Raw genomic sequence first — 13,679 nt, 5'->3', positions numbered from 1 at the left:
CCACGTGATGCCGCATGCGCACAAGAGTGCGCATCACGGCATCACTGACGCCAGAGTGAGCTGCACTACGCGGCTCACTCTGACGTCCAGATCCAGCACCACCAGGCGTTCCGTTAGGGGGACGTTATGCGACCTTAACGCCCCCTCTAACGCAACGTCCTGGTGTGAAATTAGCCTTAAAGTGCATCTGAGATGAAAAACTAAATACTAAGAACAAGCAACTTGTCTATATAATCTTATCGAAAGTTTAGATAGTTTGCACAGCATATCTAGCTGCAAACAGCTTCAACAGTATATGATTATTTCTTCCTATGATACAATGAGAGCAGCCATGTTTTGCTTGTGATCATTATACACAGGCAAGCTGCTTTGCATCTCCAGCCCTCAGCCTGTGAAAACTTCACTCCCCTCTCTTCCTCCCCTCTGCAATCTCTGGCTGGTAACACCTCCTCCTGCCCAGACTGAGCTCCCATAATCCCTTGCTACATGGGTTTTAGAATGCCTATGCACTGGAGGAGCTGTGGACAAGACTTGTTTAGTTAATAGGGAATTAGAGTATTAAAAAAAAATAAAAAGTATTTGGCTTATGGAATGCCCAATAAACTATATGAAAGGAACACAATTATGAGTAAAAGTTTATCTCGAATCCACTTTAAATAGAGGTGAGTGGGTTGGGCGTATCATGCGGGATACTTTTACTACTCTAGTGAGGTGTCAGTGCTAAAGGACATCCAAGGTGAAAAACTGATGAGGAAAACAAATTTTACTGCTTCGTTGTCTCTGCTCAACGCCACCTTCATTGAAGTATGCTAGAGCTCAAAACTATGAATTATTGACCCTTTTTATCTCTTTCCTGCTCTCAGAAGTCATGTACTGACAAGAAAGTGTTCATGGCTGTAATCACTTATCAGTGAGGGTTATGCTAGGATTTGACCCAGACAAAAACTGTCACTTGCATACCTGATTAACTTTTTCAGGCAGGGGGAAAAAAAAAAAAAAAGAGAGAGAAGAAGAAGAACACAGCCCAGTTATCTGCGTACTTGGCACTATGTATACACATGTCTATCCCATCATGTCACCTCGGTTGTCCTTTAACCTCCCTGGCGGTAAGCCCGAGCTGAGCTCGGGCTATGCCGTGCATGAGGATTTCTCTGGCTCTATTGGGGCGATTCGCTACATTCAAAGTGCTGTGCGCGCAGCCAGCACTTTGCTAGCCGCGCGCACAGCTTGATCGCCGCCGCTCTGCGGCGATCGCCCGCACGCAGCGGCGAAAGAGGCCCCCCCGCCAGAGCCCTGCCCGGACCAATGAGTTCCGGGCAGCGCTATGGGCTGGATCAGGTGCGCCTGACGTCAGGACGTCGGCTGACGTCATTCCGATCGTCGCCATGGCGACAGGAGAAGCCAAACAGGGGAACGCGTTATATACGCGCTCCCCTGTTTGCTATTAGTGCCGGCGACGATCGCACTAGAGGGACACATGTGCCCTCTAGTGTTGTTTCATGTAGCTACCACTCTGGTAGCTTTACATGAAACAAAAAAAAAATTTAAAAAAAAAAAAAAAGATTTTTGCCCATTTGGAAAAAAAAAAATTAACCGCCAGGGAGGTTAACTAAAATCTGTCAGCTTCAAATCTCTGCACCAAAATATTCATCACAAACAGAATTTTGTCTTCATTCGTGCCCTGGTTAGTGCAAACCCCTTATTTTCCCGGCAACACATGTTCCTGCTCCCTTCTCCATCTCTGTACTAAACGAAGGAGCCATTTTTTTTTTAAACTTATTTAATCTAACCAAGTAATATATAGAAATACTGTATATATGAGCATAAACCAAGTTTTTTTTTTTTTTTTTTTTAACTCTACTCCTAACATTACCTCCAAAAACAAAATCTCAGTTTATACTCGGGTCAGTGCAGGAGATGCGTGGGGAGTGGAAACTTCTTTCCTCTCTCTTGTCAAACATATTTAATCTTTATTATCAGGTTGTCATTAGGTAAACTGAAATAGTGTAAGCACTATAATTAGAAAAACATATATGCATATCTTATGGTATATGACTAATGTAACTGTTTGCATTATTATATCATGTGCAGTGTGTGTTTAATAATCCTATTATATCTGGTGTGCTGTGAATTATAATAACCGTATGAACTGCTTATGAACTATAGATACCCTCTCACCTAGTAAGCTAAACTGTTGGTGAACCTTCACCCAGTAAGCTCAAACTCTAGGTAAACTCTGTGAATTCAACTCTCACCTAGAGAGAATGAACTTTAAGTGACCCATTCAACTGTGCATAAACCCTGGAGTCGTAAATTTCAAGTTGGCCCCATCCAAGGCCAACTCCCCCTCACATGTCTGTCTCTTGTGACGACTGTGGAACTCACGTGAGTGAAACTTGGTTTAGGTACGATGTCCCCTATAAATATAGGTCAAGGCTCTGTTCAGATAAGACATTGCCGAGATATGCTGTAAGGGAGGTGGTACGTATCTTTTTAATTTATGTACTCCTGATGGCTGAGAAATGTTGCTAGATATTTTTACTATTGCCTTTTTTATAATAACCCTGTTCTATGTGATCTTTGTATATTCTATGTTTATTATTACAAGAATACATTTATTTTAAGATAAAAAGTGATCTTGGTCTGAGACTCATTATTTCATTGGGGATATATGTGATACTAAAAATATATATTGTTGGTATGACTGGTTAAGAACCCATCTGACCGATCTGAGGAGAACTAACGCTTCACTGAGTTAGTATTCTCCATAGTTGGTTACCTATTTTATATAGGAGCTGGCACTCTCCCACATATAGCACACCCTCACTATTTCTACTCTTGGGCCTGCACTCGCTCTATGCGTGCCAGAACCAGGAAGTGGAGAGTGAGCGCAGATGCTACAGGACAAATCTGATGGGAGACACGAAGAGTGTCGGAGTTTGTCCTCCCCTGGATCAGGTGAGATTGATCTTGATCCATCTCCGCCGCTATTATTCTGCTACTAGCAGATGAGGGAAGAGAGGGTACATTGTATTGGGGAAGGAGGGTGGACCACTAGACACCAGGTAACAATAAGGAGGTGGGAGGAGGATTACTAGACACCAGGTGACACTGCATGGGGGAGGGAGAGGGACCACTAAACGCCAAATGCTGCATGGAAGAGGGAACTAAAAGTAGTTCAAAAAAATATACCACTATGACAAACTTTACTCTATTTTCTCCACATCATAAACGGCTCAGAAGATCAATATTATTCATTTTGGCAAGTCCTCTGCAGGCTTGGTGTATTATGTACCTTTGAATTATTTTATTATTTTCTGCTGGGGATTCAAATTGTTGTAGGCCTTCCAATACATTTCTGCAAACCCCATCAATTAGATCAGGTGATTTCAATAATATCATGGATTTCAGCATTGGCCCAAAAGCCTATCCAGCCCATCCTACTAGAACCCCGATCCTCGCTAGGCCTGTTCATGAGATGCACCATGGGATACGGTAACTTCCCCAACATACAACCGTTCTCTGCTACTTCCCCAGACACTCCCGTAACATCAGAGGAGGCGGCTGACAGAACATCTGGAGCAATGAACACTCACTTTCCAAGCTTCTCTGGTTTTATTAGAAGATTGTAGTAAGTCTTTTTCAGCTGCTGTGTGATCATCTCAAAGACGTCAGGAGAGGCTGAGAATTCTGCCAAATGGTCGACGATCAACTCGAAAAGAAGCTAGAAAATACAGAAGGGGAAATGCACAGCGGAGGTCATTACTGCTTACGGTACAAAACACTGATTTACACACTCCAAAGCAAGGCAGTGAGGGCCAAGCAACACAGTAGCTCCTACAACAGAGGCATCTTCCAATCAAATAATTAAAGCTCCTCTCCTGGTACATTCAAACCACTCCCTCTTCAGTCACATAAGCCAAGTGTAAGGGATTAAAATGGATAAATACCTAAACATTTAGAAAGATGCTGCAATGGTTACATGACTGCTGCTGCTTGGGAGGGAGGAGTCAAGACCTAGGAAGGGGGCTGCAGCATGACACTCCTCATCCATAGCTGTTGCATATATGGGGGAAAGGAATTTGGACAGTGGGATGTCAATCTGCATACAGAAGTCCTCCTGTGATTAGGGGACAATAAGGCAGTTCTCATCTACATTTAAAGTGAACCTGAAGTGAGAGCGATATGGAGGCTGCCCTATCCATTTACTTTTAAAGAATTCCAGTTGCCTGGCAGTCATGTTGATCTTTCTGGCATCAGTATCTAAATCACACGCCTGAAACAAGCATTTGGCATCTCCAGTAAGATCTGCATGTTTATTCAGGGTTTATGGCTATAAGTATTAAGGCCCGTACTCACGGGCTGCAAATGTTGCCTGTCGCCAGCACACGTGAGCGTGTGGGCGACAGGCCGGCGACAGCTTCTCGCCAGGTCCCTCCGCGTACACACGCGGAAGAGGGACCAGCGGCGAGGCGGAAGCTGTCGCCGACGTTCCTCCTCCCCCCGCCGGAAGCTCCATTTGATACAATGGAGGTTGCTGTCGCTAGTCCGCGTACTCACGCGGACTAGCGACAGTTGCGGGGGAGGTGCGGCGGCGACTGTCGCCATGCGATTGAAACTTTCAATCGCATGGCGACATGAGCGACGGGCGACAGTTCGGGGTGCGCGCGCGGGCAACGGCCCATACTCACGGGCGACCTGTCGCCGCAACACGCGCGCGCCGCGTGTTGAGGCGACAAAAGTCCCTCGTGAGTATGGGCCATTAGAGGCACAGGATCAGGAGGAGGACAGCTACGCAACTTGCATTTGTTTAACCCGCTAGCATCTTGAAAAAAAATATTTCAGTTGAAGATGCGGCACCCATTTTAACTTCAGTCGGCATACCTCGTCCTGCCTACTGAGGTCATGCAGAGCGGAGCTCTCCCCTTCCGTCACCTGCGGCGATACATTCCCAGCATCCTCTACTGACTTTCAATCACATGTTATTACAGGTGATGGGGACTCAGAGGATAGTGTCAGCAGTGCAGCACCCTCTGGTGGTGGAAGAGGGGCAACAGAAAAGATGGAAGAGACTCCATTACACCTCTATCACCACCGCCCGCACTGCTGCATACCCTGCCATGCTGAGGAAGGCACACTTACCCAGTGGTAGACACAATAATTGGCCCTGTAGCCACAAAGTTTTACTTTATTTGGCTTCTAAAGGATTAAAAAAGAAATACATAGGTCAGCCTCAATATCACTCTCACTTTAGGTTCCCTTTAAAGTGGATCGGAGATGAAAAACTAACTATAACAAGTAACTTGTCTATATATCTTATCTAAAGTTTAGATAGTTTACATAGCAAATCTAGCTGCAAACAGTTTCAACAGTATATGATTATTTCTTCATGTAATACAATGAGAGCAGCCATGTTCTGTTTGTAAACATTACACACAGGCAAAGCTGATCTGCATCTCCAGCCTCAGCCTGTGAAAACCTAATCCCCCCTCCTCCTCCCCTCTGCCTCTGAAATCTCTGGCTAGTAACACCTCCCCCTCCTCCTGCCCAGAGTGAGCTCCTATAAGCCCTTGCTACTGTCTGAAAATGCCAAGGCACTCTGAAAAGCCGTGGGCAAGGCTTGTTTAGTTTATGGGGAATTAGAGTATTAAAACAAAACAAAAAAATATTTGGCTTGAGGAACGCCCTATAAACTATAGGAAAGGAACACAATTATGCAATGAGTAAAAGTTCATCTCGGATCCACTTTAAAAAGGTCAAAGGGGTGGCACTTCCTATTGAAACTATGGGGATCCATCCAGATATGCTTAGCAAACATGCAGCTTGAATAATGTTATGAGAAGACACACAGCAGAGTCACATTGTACATCAGCACCTGCTGCTCCATATTACCTCTGCACTGACAAGCCAGAGCACTCATACTCACTGGAAGCTTGTGGTTGAAGCCCTTCACTTTGATGACCAGCCCATGTTCTCCGGCCACTAGCTTATACTCCAGCTGGGCGACATCCGCCTCGTAGGCCGGTTCTGCCAGCGTGTGAGCCAAGATATTGACAAAGATGTCAAACAGCACCAAGCTGAAACAGCAGAAGAACGCAGAGGACTGTTAATAGCTGTCCAGGAGAAATGTTCTCGGGGCTATTAGAAGCAAAGGATCTGCCTGAGTCAGCAGCAAAATAGATGCAGTGATGGGCAAGTACAGCATTATGTCAGAGAACAATTTCCAATACCCAATCACTTTGTAAAGACCTAATAAAGCACACATTGCTCCTCTTTCATAAAAAGGGTTACAGTGAACCTGAACTCTTGCACAGCATAGAAGGAGAACAGAGAAAAATTGCACCTTGTGTGTATTTAGAGAGTTAAAGTGAATCAGAAAATGAAAAAGATGTTAAGCCTCATCTACACGCGTAGATGAGGCTCCGATGTGCATTATCAATCGAGCCGCTGGTCGGATCTTGCAACTGCCGATTCCCTGTTCGTTCCCCACGAGGGGACAATGGCAGGGAATCGAGCGGAAGATAAGTGGTGCCGGGCGGGGACGAGGGCGGATCGAATCCGACACGCGAGCGGGGATGCGGAAGAGGCGATCCGGCGGCTAATTGAGTCGCCGGATGGCCTCGTGTAGATGAGGCTTTATACACATACCTGGGTCTTCCCCCAGCCCCATTCACCTGGATCGCTCCCACGCCGCTGTCCTCCGCTGTCTGCAGCTTCAGAAGCCGGGTCCCGTCACTTCAGTCAGTCGGAGCCAGTATAGCGAAAGAGAAGTGCGCTGTTTCTCCTGTGTAGGCTGGCTCCGATGACGTCAGTGACGGGACCAGGCTCCCGAAGCTGCAAACAGCGAAGGACGGCAGCATGGGAGCGATCCAGGTATGTCGAAAATCTTTCTCAGTTATCTCTGGTTTCCTTAAAGCCCAATTCCCCCTCATCAGTAACTAATCACTAGTTGTAATTTGATCTCTTTAGCCACTGGAGAGCTGCTAATTTGTAAACACAGGATGTTAACCCCATATCTGCCTCCATGAAAGTAGGAAGTAGACACACTGCAGATTGTATTGCAGGATTTGTAATAGCTGCATCAAAGATGTATTTCTTTAAAGGTTATTATGCTGCTGCTTATCTTTTAAAACGGCGAGGAAGTTCTGAGTAAAAAAAACAAAAAACACAACGAGAATCTCTCAGGCATGGTCAACAGAGAAAAACCTCACTGTAGTAAATCTAAAAGGTGGACACACAATTTTTTTTTATACTTTCCAATTTGAGAATTAATCTGCTTAGACTTCGGAGAAAACCAGAAAGCACATTACATAAGCAGAAAGGTGTGTATTCTGGCTTCTATTTTACATTTACTAATAAGTGACTACTATCCTTTAAAGGGAACCAGAGGCCCCACAAAAAAGCTATTATACATACCTGGGGCTTCCTCCTGCTCCATACGCACGGATCGCTCCCACGCCGCCGTCCTCCGCTTCCTGTATCCGGCGGTACCGGGTCCCGTAGTTTCGGCCAGTCGGCGGCAGGACGCGGCCAATTGTCCACATCACAGGGGCTCCCGGCATACACTTAGGCGTGCAGCCGCATACTGAGCATCCGCACGCGTAAAGGTATGGAGGGAGCCCCTGCTCATGCGGACAATTGTCCGCGTCCGCCTGAAGTGACGGGACCCGGTACTGCCGATACAGGAAGCGGTGGACGGCGGCGTGGGAGCGATCCGTGCGTATGGGGCTGGAAGAAGCCCCAGGTATGTATAAAAGCTTTTTCTGTTTTTAAAGAGAGTTCCTCTCTGGTTTCCTTTAAGGTTTCTGTCAGACCAATATCAGAACCCCTCCCCTTTATAGAGAAGTTGGGACAACTCTGCCAACAACACACAGAACTTACTTTTCAGGCTTCTGCTGGATTATTGGAGAGATTAGATGGAAGCGGATATAAGCTGGAAAAGGAAAAGAACAGAGTTATTGTCAGTGACCAGTTAAGAACAGCGCTATCCCTGGACCTCTGCTTATATAGGACACCAGCAGTGGCCACGGAATCCCCTCCCCATGACTCACTGCACCAGCCTTACCTTTAGGGATCTTAAACTTGTTGTCTTTCTTGTACCAGAGGCATCCCAGCTCTGAGTTCTCAACCTTCTCTGGATATTCCGTGTCAGGACAGTCTGAGGCCTTCAGAGCAAAGTCAGTAGCTGTGTGACAAATGACCGGTCATTGTCAGGATGATGAGAGAGAAGACATTGAGATCTGATGCTCCTAACAGTGGCCGATCTTTATTAGCATGATAGGAATTTTGCAGCAAAACTTACAATTTAAGTGCAAAAAACAACTGCAAAATTTACCCTGCACACAATTAGAACGCAGTCTTGCAAAAATATTAATCTATGCAAAAATGTGTTTTTCATGTTCATTTGAGTTTAATGTACAGGTAGTCCCCGGTTTACAGACGCCCGACTTATGAACGACCCGCCAATATGAACGTGTGTTTGGCGGAACATTATGGTAATTTTCACATTCTACTCATCAACATGAAAATGTGTTTAAAATTGGTTAGTGGATTCCATGAATGTAACCGCGTAATTTCCAACCATTACAGTAACTTTAAGACTACCTGCGAAACAATTACAATCAAAATAGCAAAAATTTAGGAAATGGAATTTACCTACTATAATTAACACTCATTTTTAATCACAAACCTTATTAATGTACGGACTACATTTAATTTTCACTGTATGGTAAAGTTTTCTGGACAACAAAGGTCAGTACATTTTTTTTTTAAAGGGGGCTGTAACATTTCCCCCCCCCCCTCCAAAAAAAGCAAAAAAATAAAAATGAGGGCCCAAAAATATATGTAAACCTTCCCCCAAATTTTATAATTTTTGTCTGGTCTGGGTGAATTTGCCTAACAGCATAAACTGTGCAGTGCCAGTGGGATTGTGGGAAGGTTTTTTCTTTTAGCCATAGTAACAAGCTTATCTCACCATGCAAACAGCAGAAAGCTTCCTATTTCGGATAAAAGCAGGGCTGCCCACTGCGTGGATCGCGAAGGACTGCTGGGTAGATCGCGGTCTGCGTTTTAAAATAGTACGCCAGACACTGACTGTGCAGCGCTGCTGTACCATGTAATTGTGCTGCCCTGTGCAGAGCAGCACACAGCCAATTAGAGTAGGCAAAGAGAGAGGTGCGGCCGGTGAGAACCGCATCCTGCCCACCCCCCCTCCTCCCCGGCTGCCGCTCTCCTCCACCATATTGTCAGGATCCCCACTCGCTGGCGCTGCATGCCCAGGCGGTATGTGTGTGGCTCAGTGCCAGTGTGCTCTGTCTGTGGGAGCTGTGAGGTGAAGAGGAAATATGCAGAGACGTAGATACTCGTCTGAGGAGGGGAACTGGTTAAATCTGATAATGAACACTAAAAAACAATAGGATATGTAAAATACATGAGTCATTTCTTATTGGATGATTTTTTTTCTTATTTTTTTGCAGTTAATATGGAGTTTCATCCTATTTTAATGTACACAGTGTCTGGCATCGTTTGTGCTCTGAACACACACACAGCCATTCACTTCAGCCATACTTACCAATGAATTTGTTCTCTGCTGGGAGGTGGAGGTCTGGATTTAAGGGAAAGTCAGTGGTCCATAGATCCTTCCATTTGGCATGAATGTCTGTCAACGGCACAAAATAATTATCAGTGTCTAGCCTTATAGCGAGTATGGATATAGCCAGGATTTGCTTAATAGGACCCTGTGGTAGATCCAAGTACATGAATCAATATTCCACAAGAGAAGTGTTTACCAAGAGTACTGATGTGATTCCTTAACCCTCCTGGCGGTTTGCTAAAAAAAAAAAAAAAAAAAAAAAAAAAAAAAAATCGCCAGGGGGCAGCAAATTTTTTTTTTTCATGTAGTGAGACAAAGTCTCGCTACATGATAGCCGGCGATCAGGAGAACGGGATCTCCTGGAGGGCTTCCCCCGTCGCCATGGCGTCACCGACGTCATCACGTCAAAGGGGATTCCTATCCACCCCATAGAGCTGCCTGGCACTGATTGGCCAGGCAGCGCACGGGGTCTGGGGGGGGGGGGGGCAGCTGCGGCGCGACGGATAGCGGCGGATCGGCGGCGATCGGGCACTGCACGCAGCTAGCAAAGTGCTAGCTGCGTGCAGCAAAAAAAAATTATGAAAATCGGCCCAGCGGGGCCTGAGCGGTGCCTTCCGGCGGCATAGCCCGAGCTCAGCTCGGGCTTACCTCCAGGAAGGTTAAAGAGACTCCGTAACAAAAATTGCATCCTGTTTTTTATCATCCTACAAGTTCCAAAAGCTATTCTAATGTGTTCTGGCTTACTGCAGCACGTTCTACTATCACCATCTCTGTAATAAATCAACTTATCTCTCTCTTGTCAGACTTGTCAGGCCTGTGTCTGGAAGGCTGCCAAGTTCTTCAGTGTTGTGGTTCTGTGATGCATCTCCCCCATCCAGGCCCCTCTCTGCACACTGCCTGTGTATTATTTAGATTAGAGCAACTTCTCTCTTATCTTTTACAAGCTGGATAAATCCTCCTCTGAGCTGGCTGGGCTTTCACATACTGATGAATTACATACGGGAAGAGCTGTCTGCACGCTGCAGGAAGAAACAGCCTGACACTTCCGTGGAAGATAGCTGCAGGGGGAAAGAAACACACAAATGATCTCTAGAGATTCAAAAGGAAGGCTGTGTACAGCCTGCTTGAGTATGGATGTATTTTCTATGTGTGGACATACTGTACATCAACCTACTTCCTGTTTTGGTGGCCATTTTGTTTGTCTATAAACAAACTTTTTAAAACTGTTTTTAACCACTTTTAACCACTTTGAAACCCTTGCTACGCTTATCTACTCCCCACAGAACTTTACTTGAAGCTCAGGGGAGTAGATAGGCGTACTTGTGGTAAACAGTGTGCTGTATGCCCAATAAGCTATCTGATTATGTATATAGGGTGTCATTTTAACCGTGACAAGTGAGAGAATAGATTTTGTGGTGTTTGACAACTGAGGGCTAAGTCATGTGATTTTTTTTACCGGAAAACTGAATGAAAAGCAATAAAACTGTTATTTTCATGTACTCTATACCCCCAAATAAATACTTGTAAAAACAACAAAAGTGACAGCATTGAAAAGAGAATACATAGTTACCCTAGGGACTTAGCTTTTAAAATATGTATGCCATGAGAGTGTATTACTGTTAATCATGAAGATAAGGGCTTTTAATTACTGATAGAGTACAATGAGAAAACAAAAAACAAACCAGAAACTAATATATTTTCGCCATACATTGTACTAGGAACATTATTTAAATGTTGAGATAACCAGGACAAATTAGCAAATACAATGTGTGGGTTTTACCTATGGTAACATTGTTTATTTGAAAACTATAGTGGATGGAAATGGAGAAATAGTGTATTTTTTCTTTTTTTTTCTCATTTTTCCCTTTAAAATGCACAGATAATAACATAATTACTAAAAGCAAATATCACCCTCACAAAGCATAATTTGTGGCAAAAAAAACAAGATATAGATCATTTACATCTGATGAGTAGCAATAAAGTTATTGGTGAATGAATGGGAGGAGCGCTGAAATGTGAAAATTGCTCTGGTTTTTAAGCAAAAAACCCTGTGGTGCTGAAGTGGTTAATGCGACGAGGAGCGGCAAAATTGTGACAGAGGGTAATAGGAGATGTCCCCTAACGCACTGGTATGTTTACTTTTGTGCGATTTTAACAATACAGATTCTCTTTAAGGCCCGTACACATGCCGTACTAAAGGCAACGACGGGTCCGTCGGCACCTCCTGCTGGGTGGGTTTTCAGCAGACAGTACAGCGTGTGTACAGTTTGTCAGTGGACTGATAAGGCCGTTTCTGAATCGATCCGCCGGGCGAATCGCTCAGGAACAGCCTGATCAGTCTGCAGACAGACCGTACACATGCCGGACTGTCGCTGGAACGCCCGCCCAGCGGGAGGTGACGACGGACCCGTCGTTGCCTTTACTACGGGCCTTTATGCTTGTAAAATAAACAGTATTGACGTTTGATAACATGATTGATCTGCAGCTCTGCCCAGCCTCTCTGTTCAATCCCTTCTGGTGACTCACACTGTCTGTTGTGGTGTGTGCAGAAACAAGACAGCTGCTCTGTGTGTTCTCGTATGTGCAGAACAGACAGCATAACTCATGTGATGGAAGGGAGGTAGAAAAGAGGCTGAACAAAGGCGTCGATAAATCATGCCATGATCACATTTTTGTCAGGCTGGATAAAGAAGAGGTTTAAAAAAAAAAAAAAAAAAAACTCCGGCTTTGTTTCCACTACTGCATTAGAAAACTAAAAGTGAATGGAGCCTATTTTATAAATAGGATCTATTCACACTTGTCAGTCTGCAACCGTCCCATTGGATTCATTGTGGTAAGTACACTGCACTTCTGTGCTGTCCGCGATTATTCCAGAAGATCGGATTGGTTTCCTATACAGTCTATGATTGAAATGCGTTTGCCCGATCTCCAACCAGACCGTCAGGACAGACACTACACTGTCCGCTACTGCTGGCTCAAGTGGGAACCTAACTTTACAGGGCAAGAAAGCAGCAGTACTTGTAGTAAACCGTTTTCTATCAGGATATAGCAATGGATTTACCTTCTTGGACCCACAATAGGATCCCAAAAATAAGATCACAATCGTGCGTTACCTTCAACACTGTACTGTGTGCCGAACCACTTCTCCTTCAGCTCACACTTCCCCTCATGGGCTGGAGAGAGGAGCAGGAGGTTTGCTTTGTCAGGAGTGAGACCTCGGAGAGCGTCTGCAATTACCTGAATGTTACACAAAGAAGGATGACCAGTTAGCAACATCCTGTGTCACACCACAGCCCAAACCCACCCATGTAAGCCAGAAACCCAGAACAGAATATGTGTGCAACCAATCCAAGCCACTTAAAGGGAACCTGAAGTAATGTGGAGGCTGCCATATTTATTTCCTTTTAAGCAATACCAGTTGCCTGGCAGCCCTGCTGATCCTCTGCCTCTAATACTATTAGCCATAGCCCCTGAACAAGCATGCAGCAGATCAGGTGTTTCAGACTTTAAAGTCAGATCTGACAAGACTAGCTGCATGCTTGTTTCTGGTGTTATTCAGATACTAGTGCAGAGAAATAGACCAGCAGGGCTGCCATGCAACTGGTATTGATTAAAAGGAAATAAATATGGCAGCCTCCGTATAACTCTTACTTCAGTTCCCCTTTAAGGCAGCAATGATCACAAATGTAAAGTTAGACCCCCACAAGGAGATCTGATCACGCATGCAGTGCATTGACGCTCAGCCCTGCTGCAGGCTGTCATATTGTACTGTGCAGCATGGCCCAAGTCAATATAATTGAGCCACACATCCAACACAAAAATGTGGCCAGCCTACTCTTCTCTCCCATCTTTTTCTTTTTTTCCCTTCTCCTCCTCTTTCTACCTCTTCTCTCTTATTTCCCCATCTCCTTATTTCCCCACCCAGGTGGAAAAGGGGTGGGCACACCTAGAGGATGGGAGGAATCTCCCTATCCTCATTTATACTCCCTTTTCAGGACTACAGGTGTATGGCACTGCTTGCGGCAGGACCTACAGGGTTTATTTGTTCGGTTTACAATTGTGGTTTACAATGTAGGTCCCTCCAGTA

At 45.0% G+C, this 13,679-nt stretch overlaps 1 protein-coding gene across 1 annotated transcript in view; it reads right to left on the bottom strand.

Annotated features, from left to right (window-relative positions):
- Positions 1 to 13,679, bottom strand: part of NRDC (nardilysin convertase) — a 63,817-nt gene that overhangs the window by 23,590 nt on the left and 26,548 nt on the right. Inside the window, exons 16-21 of the mRNA XM_068239073.1 lie at positions 12,706 to 12,829; positions 9,572 to 9,658; positions 8,066 to 8,185; positions 7,882 to 7,933; positions 5,927 to 6,077; positions 3,597 to 3,724 (exon numbers count right to left, since the gene is read on the bottom strand). Coding sequence (XP_068095174.1) covers positions 3,597 to 3,724; positions 5,927 to 6,077; positions 7,882 to 7,933; positions 8,066 to 8,185; positions 9,572 to 9,658; positions 12,706 to 12,829 — 662 coding nt within the window. The remainder of the gene's footprint in view (positions 1 to 3,596; positions 3,725 to 5,926; positions 6,078 to 7,881; positions 7,934 to 8,065; positions 8,186 to 9,571; positions 9,659 to 12,705; positions 12,830 to 13,679) is intronic.

This window comes from Hyperolius riggenbachi, chromosome 6, assembly GCF_040937935.1.
Source record: "Hyperolius riggenbachi isolate aHypRig1 chromosome 6, aHypRig1.pri, whole genome shotgun sequence".
NCBI lineage: Eukaryota > Metazoa > Chordata > Amphibia > Anura > Hyperoliidae > Hyperolius > Hyperolius riggenbachi.
The sequence above is the reverse complement of the archived record's forward strand: the minus strand, read 5'-3'. Positions and strand labels throughout refer to the sequence as shown.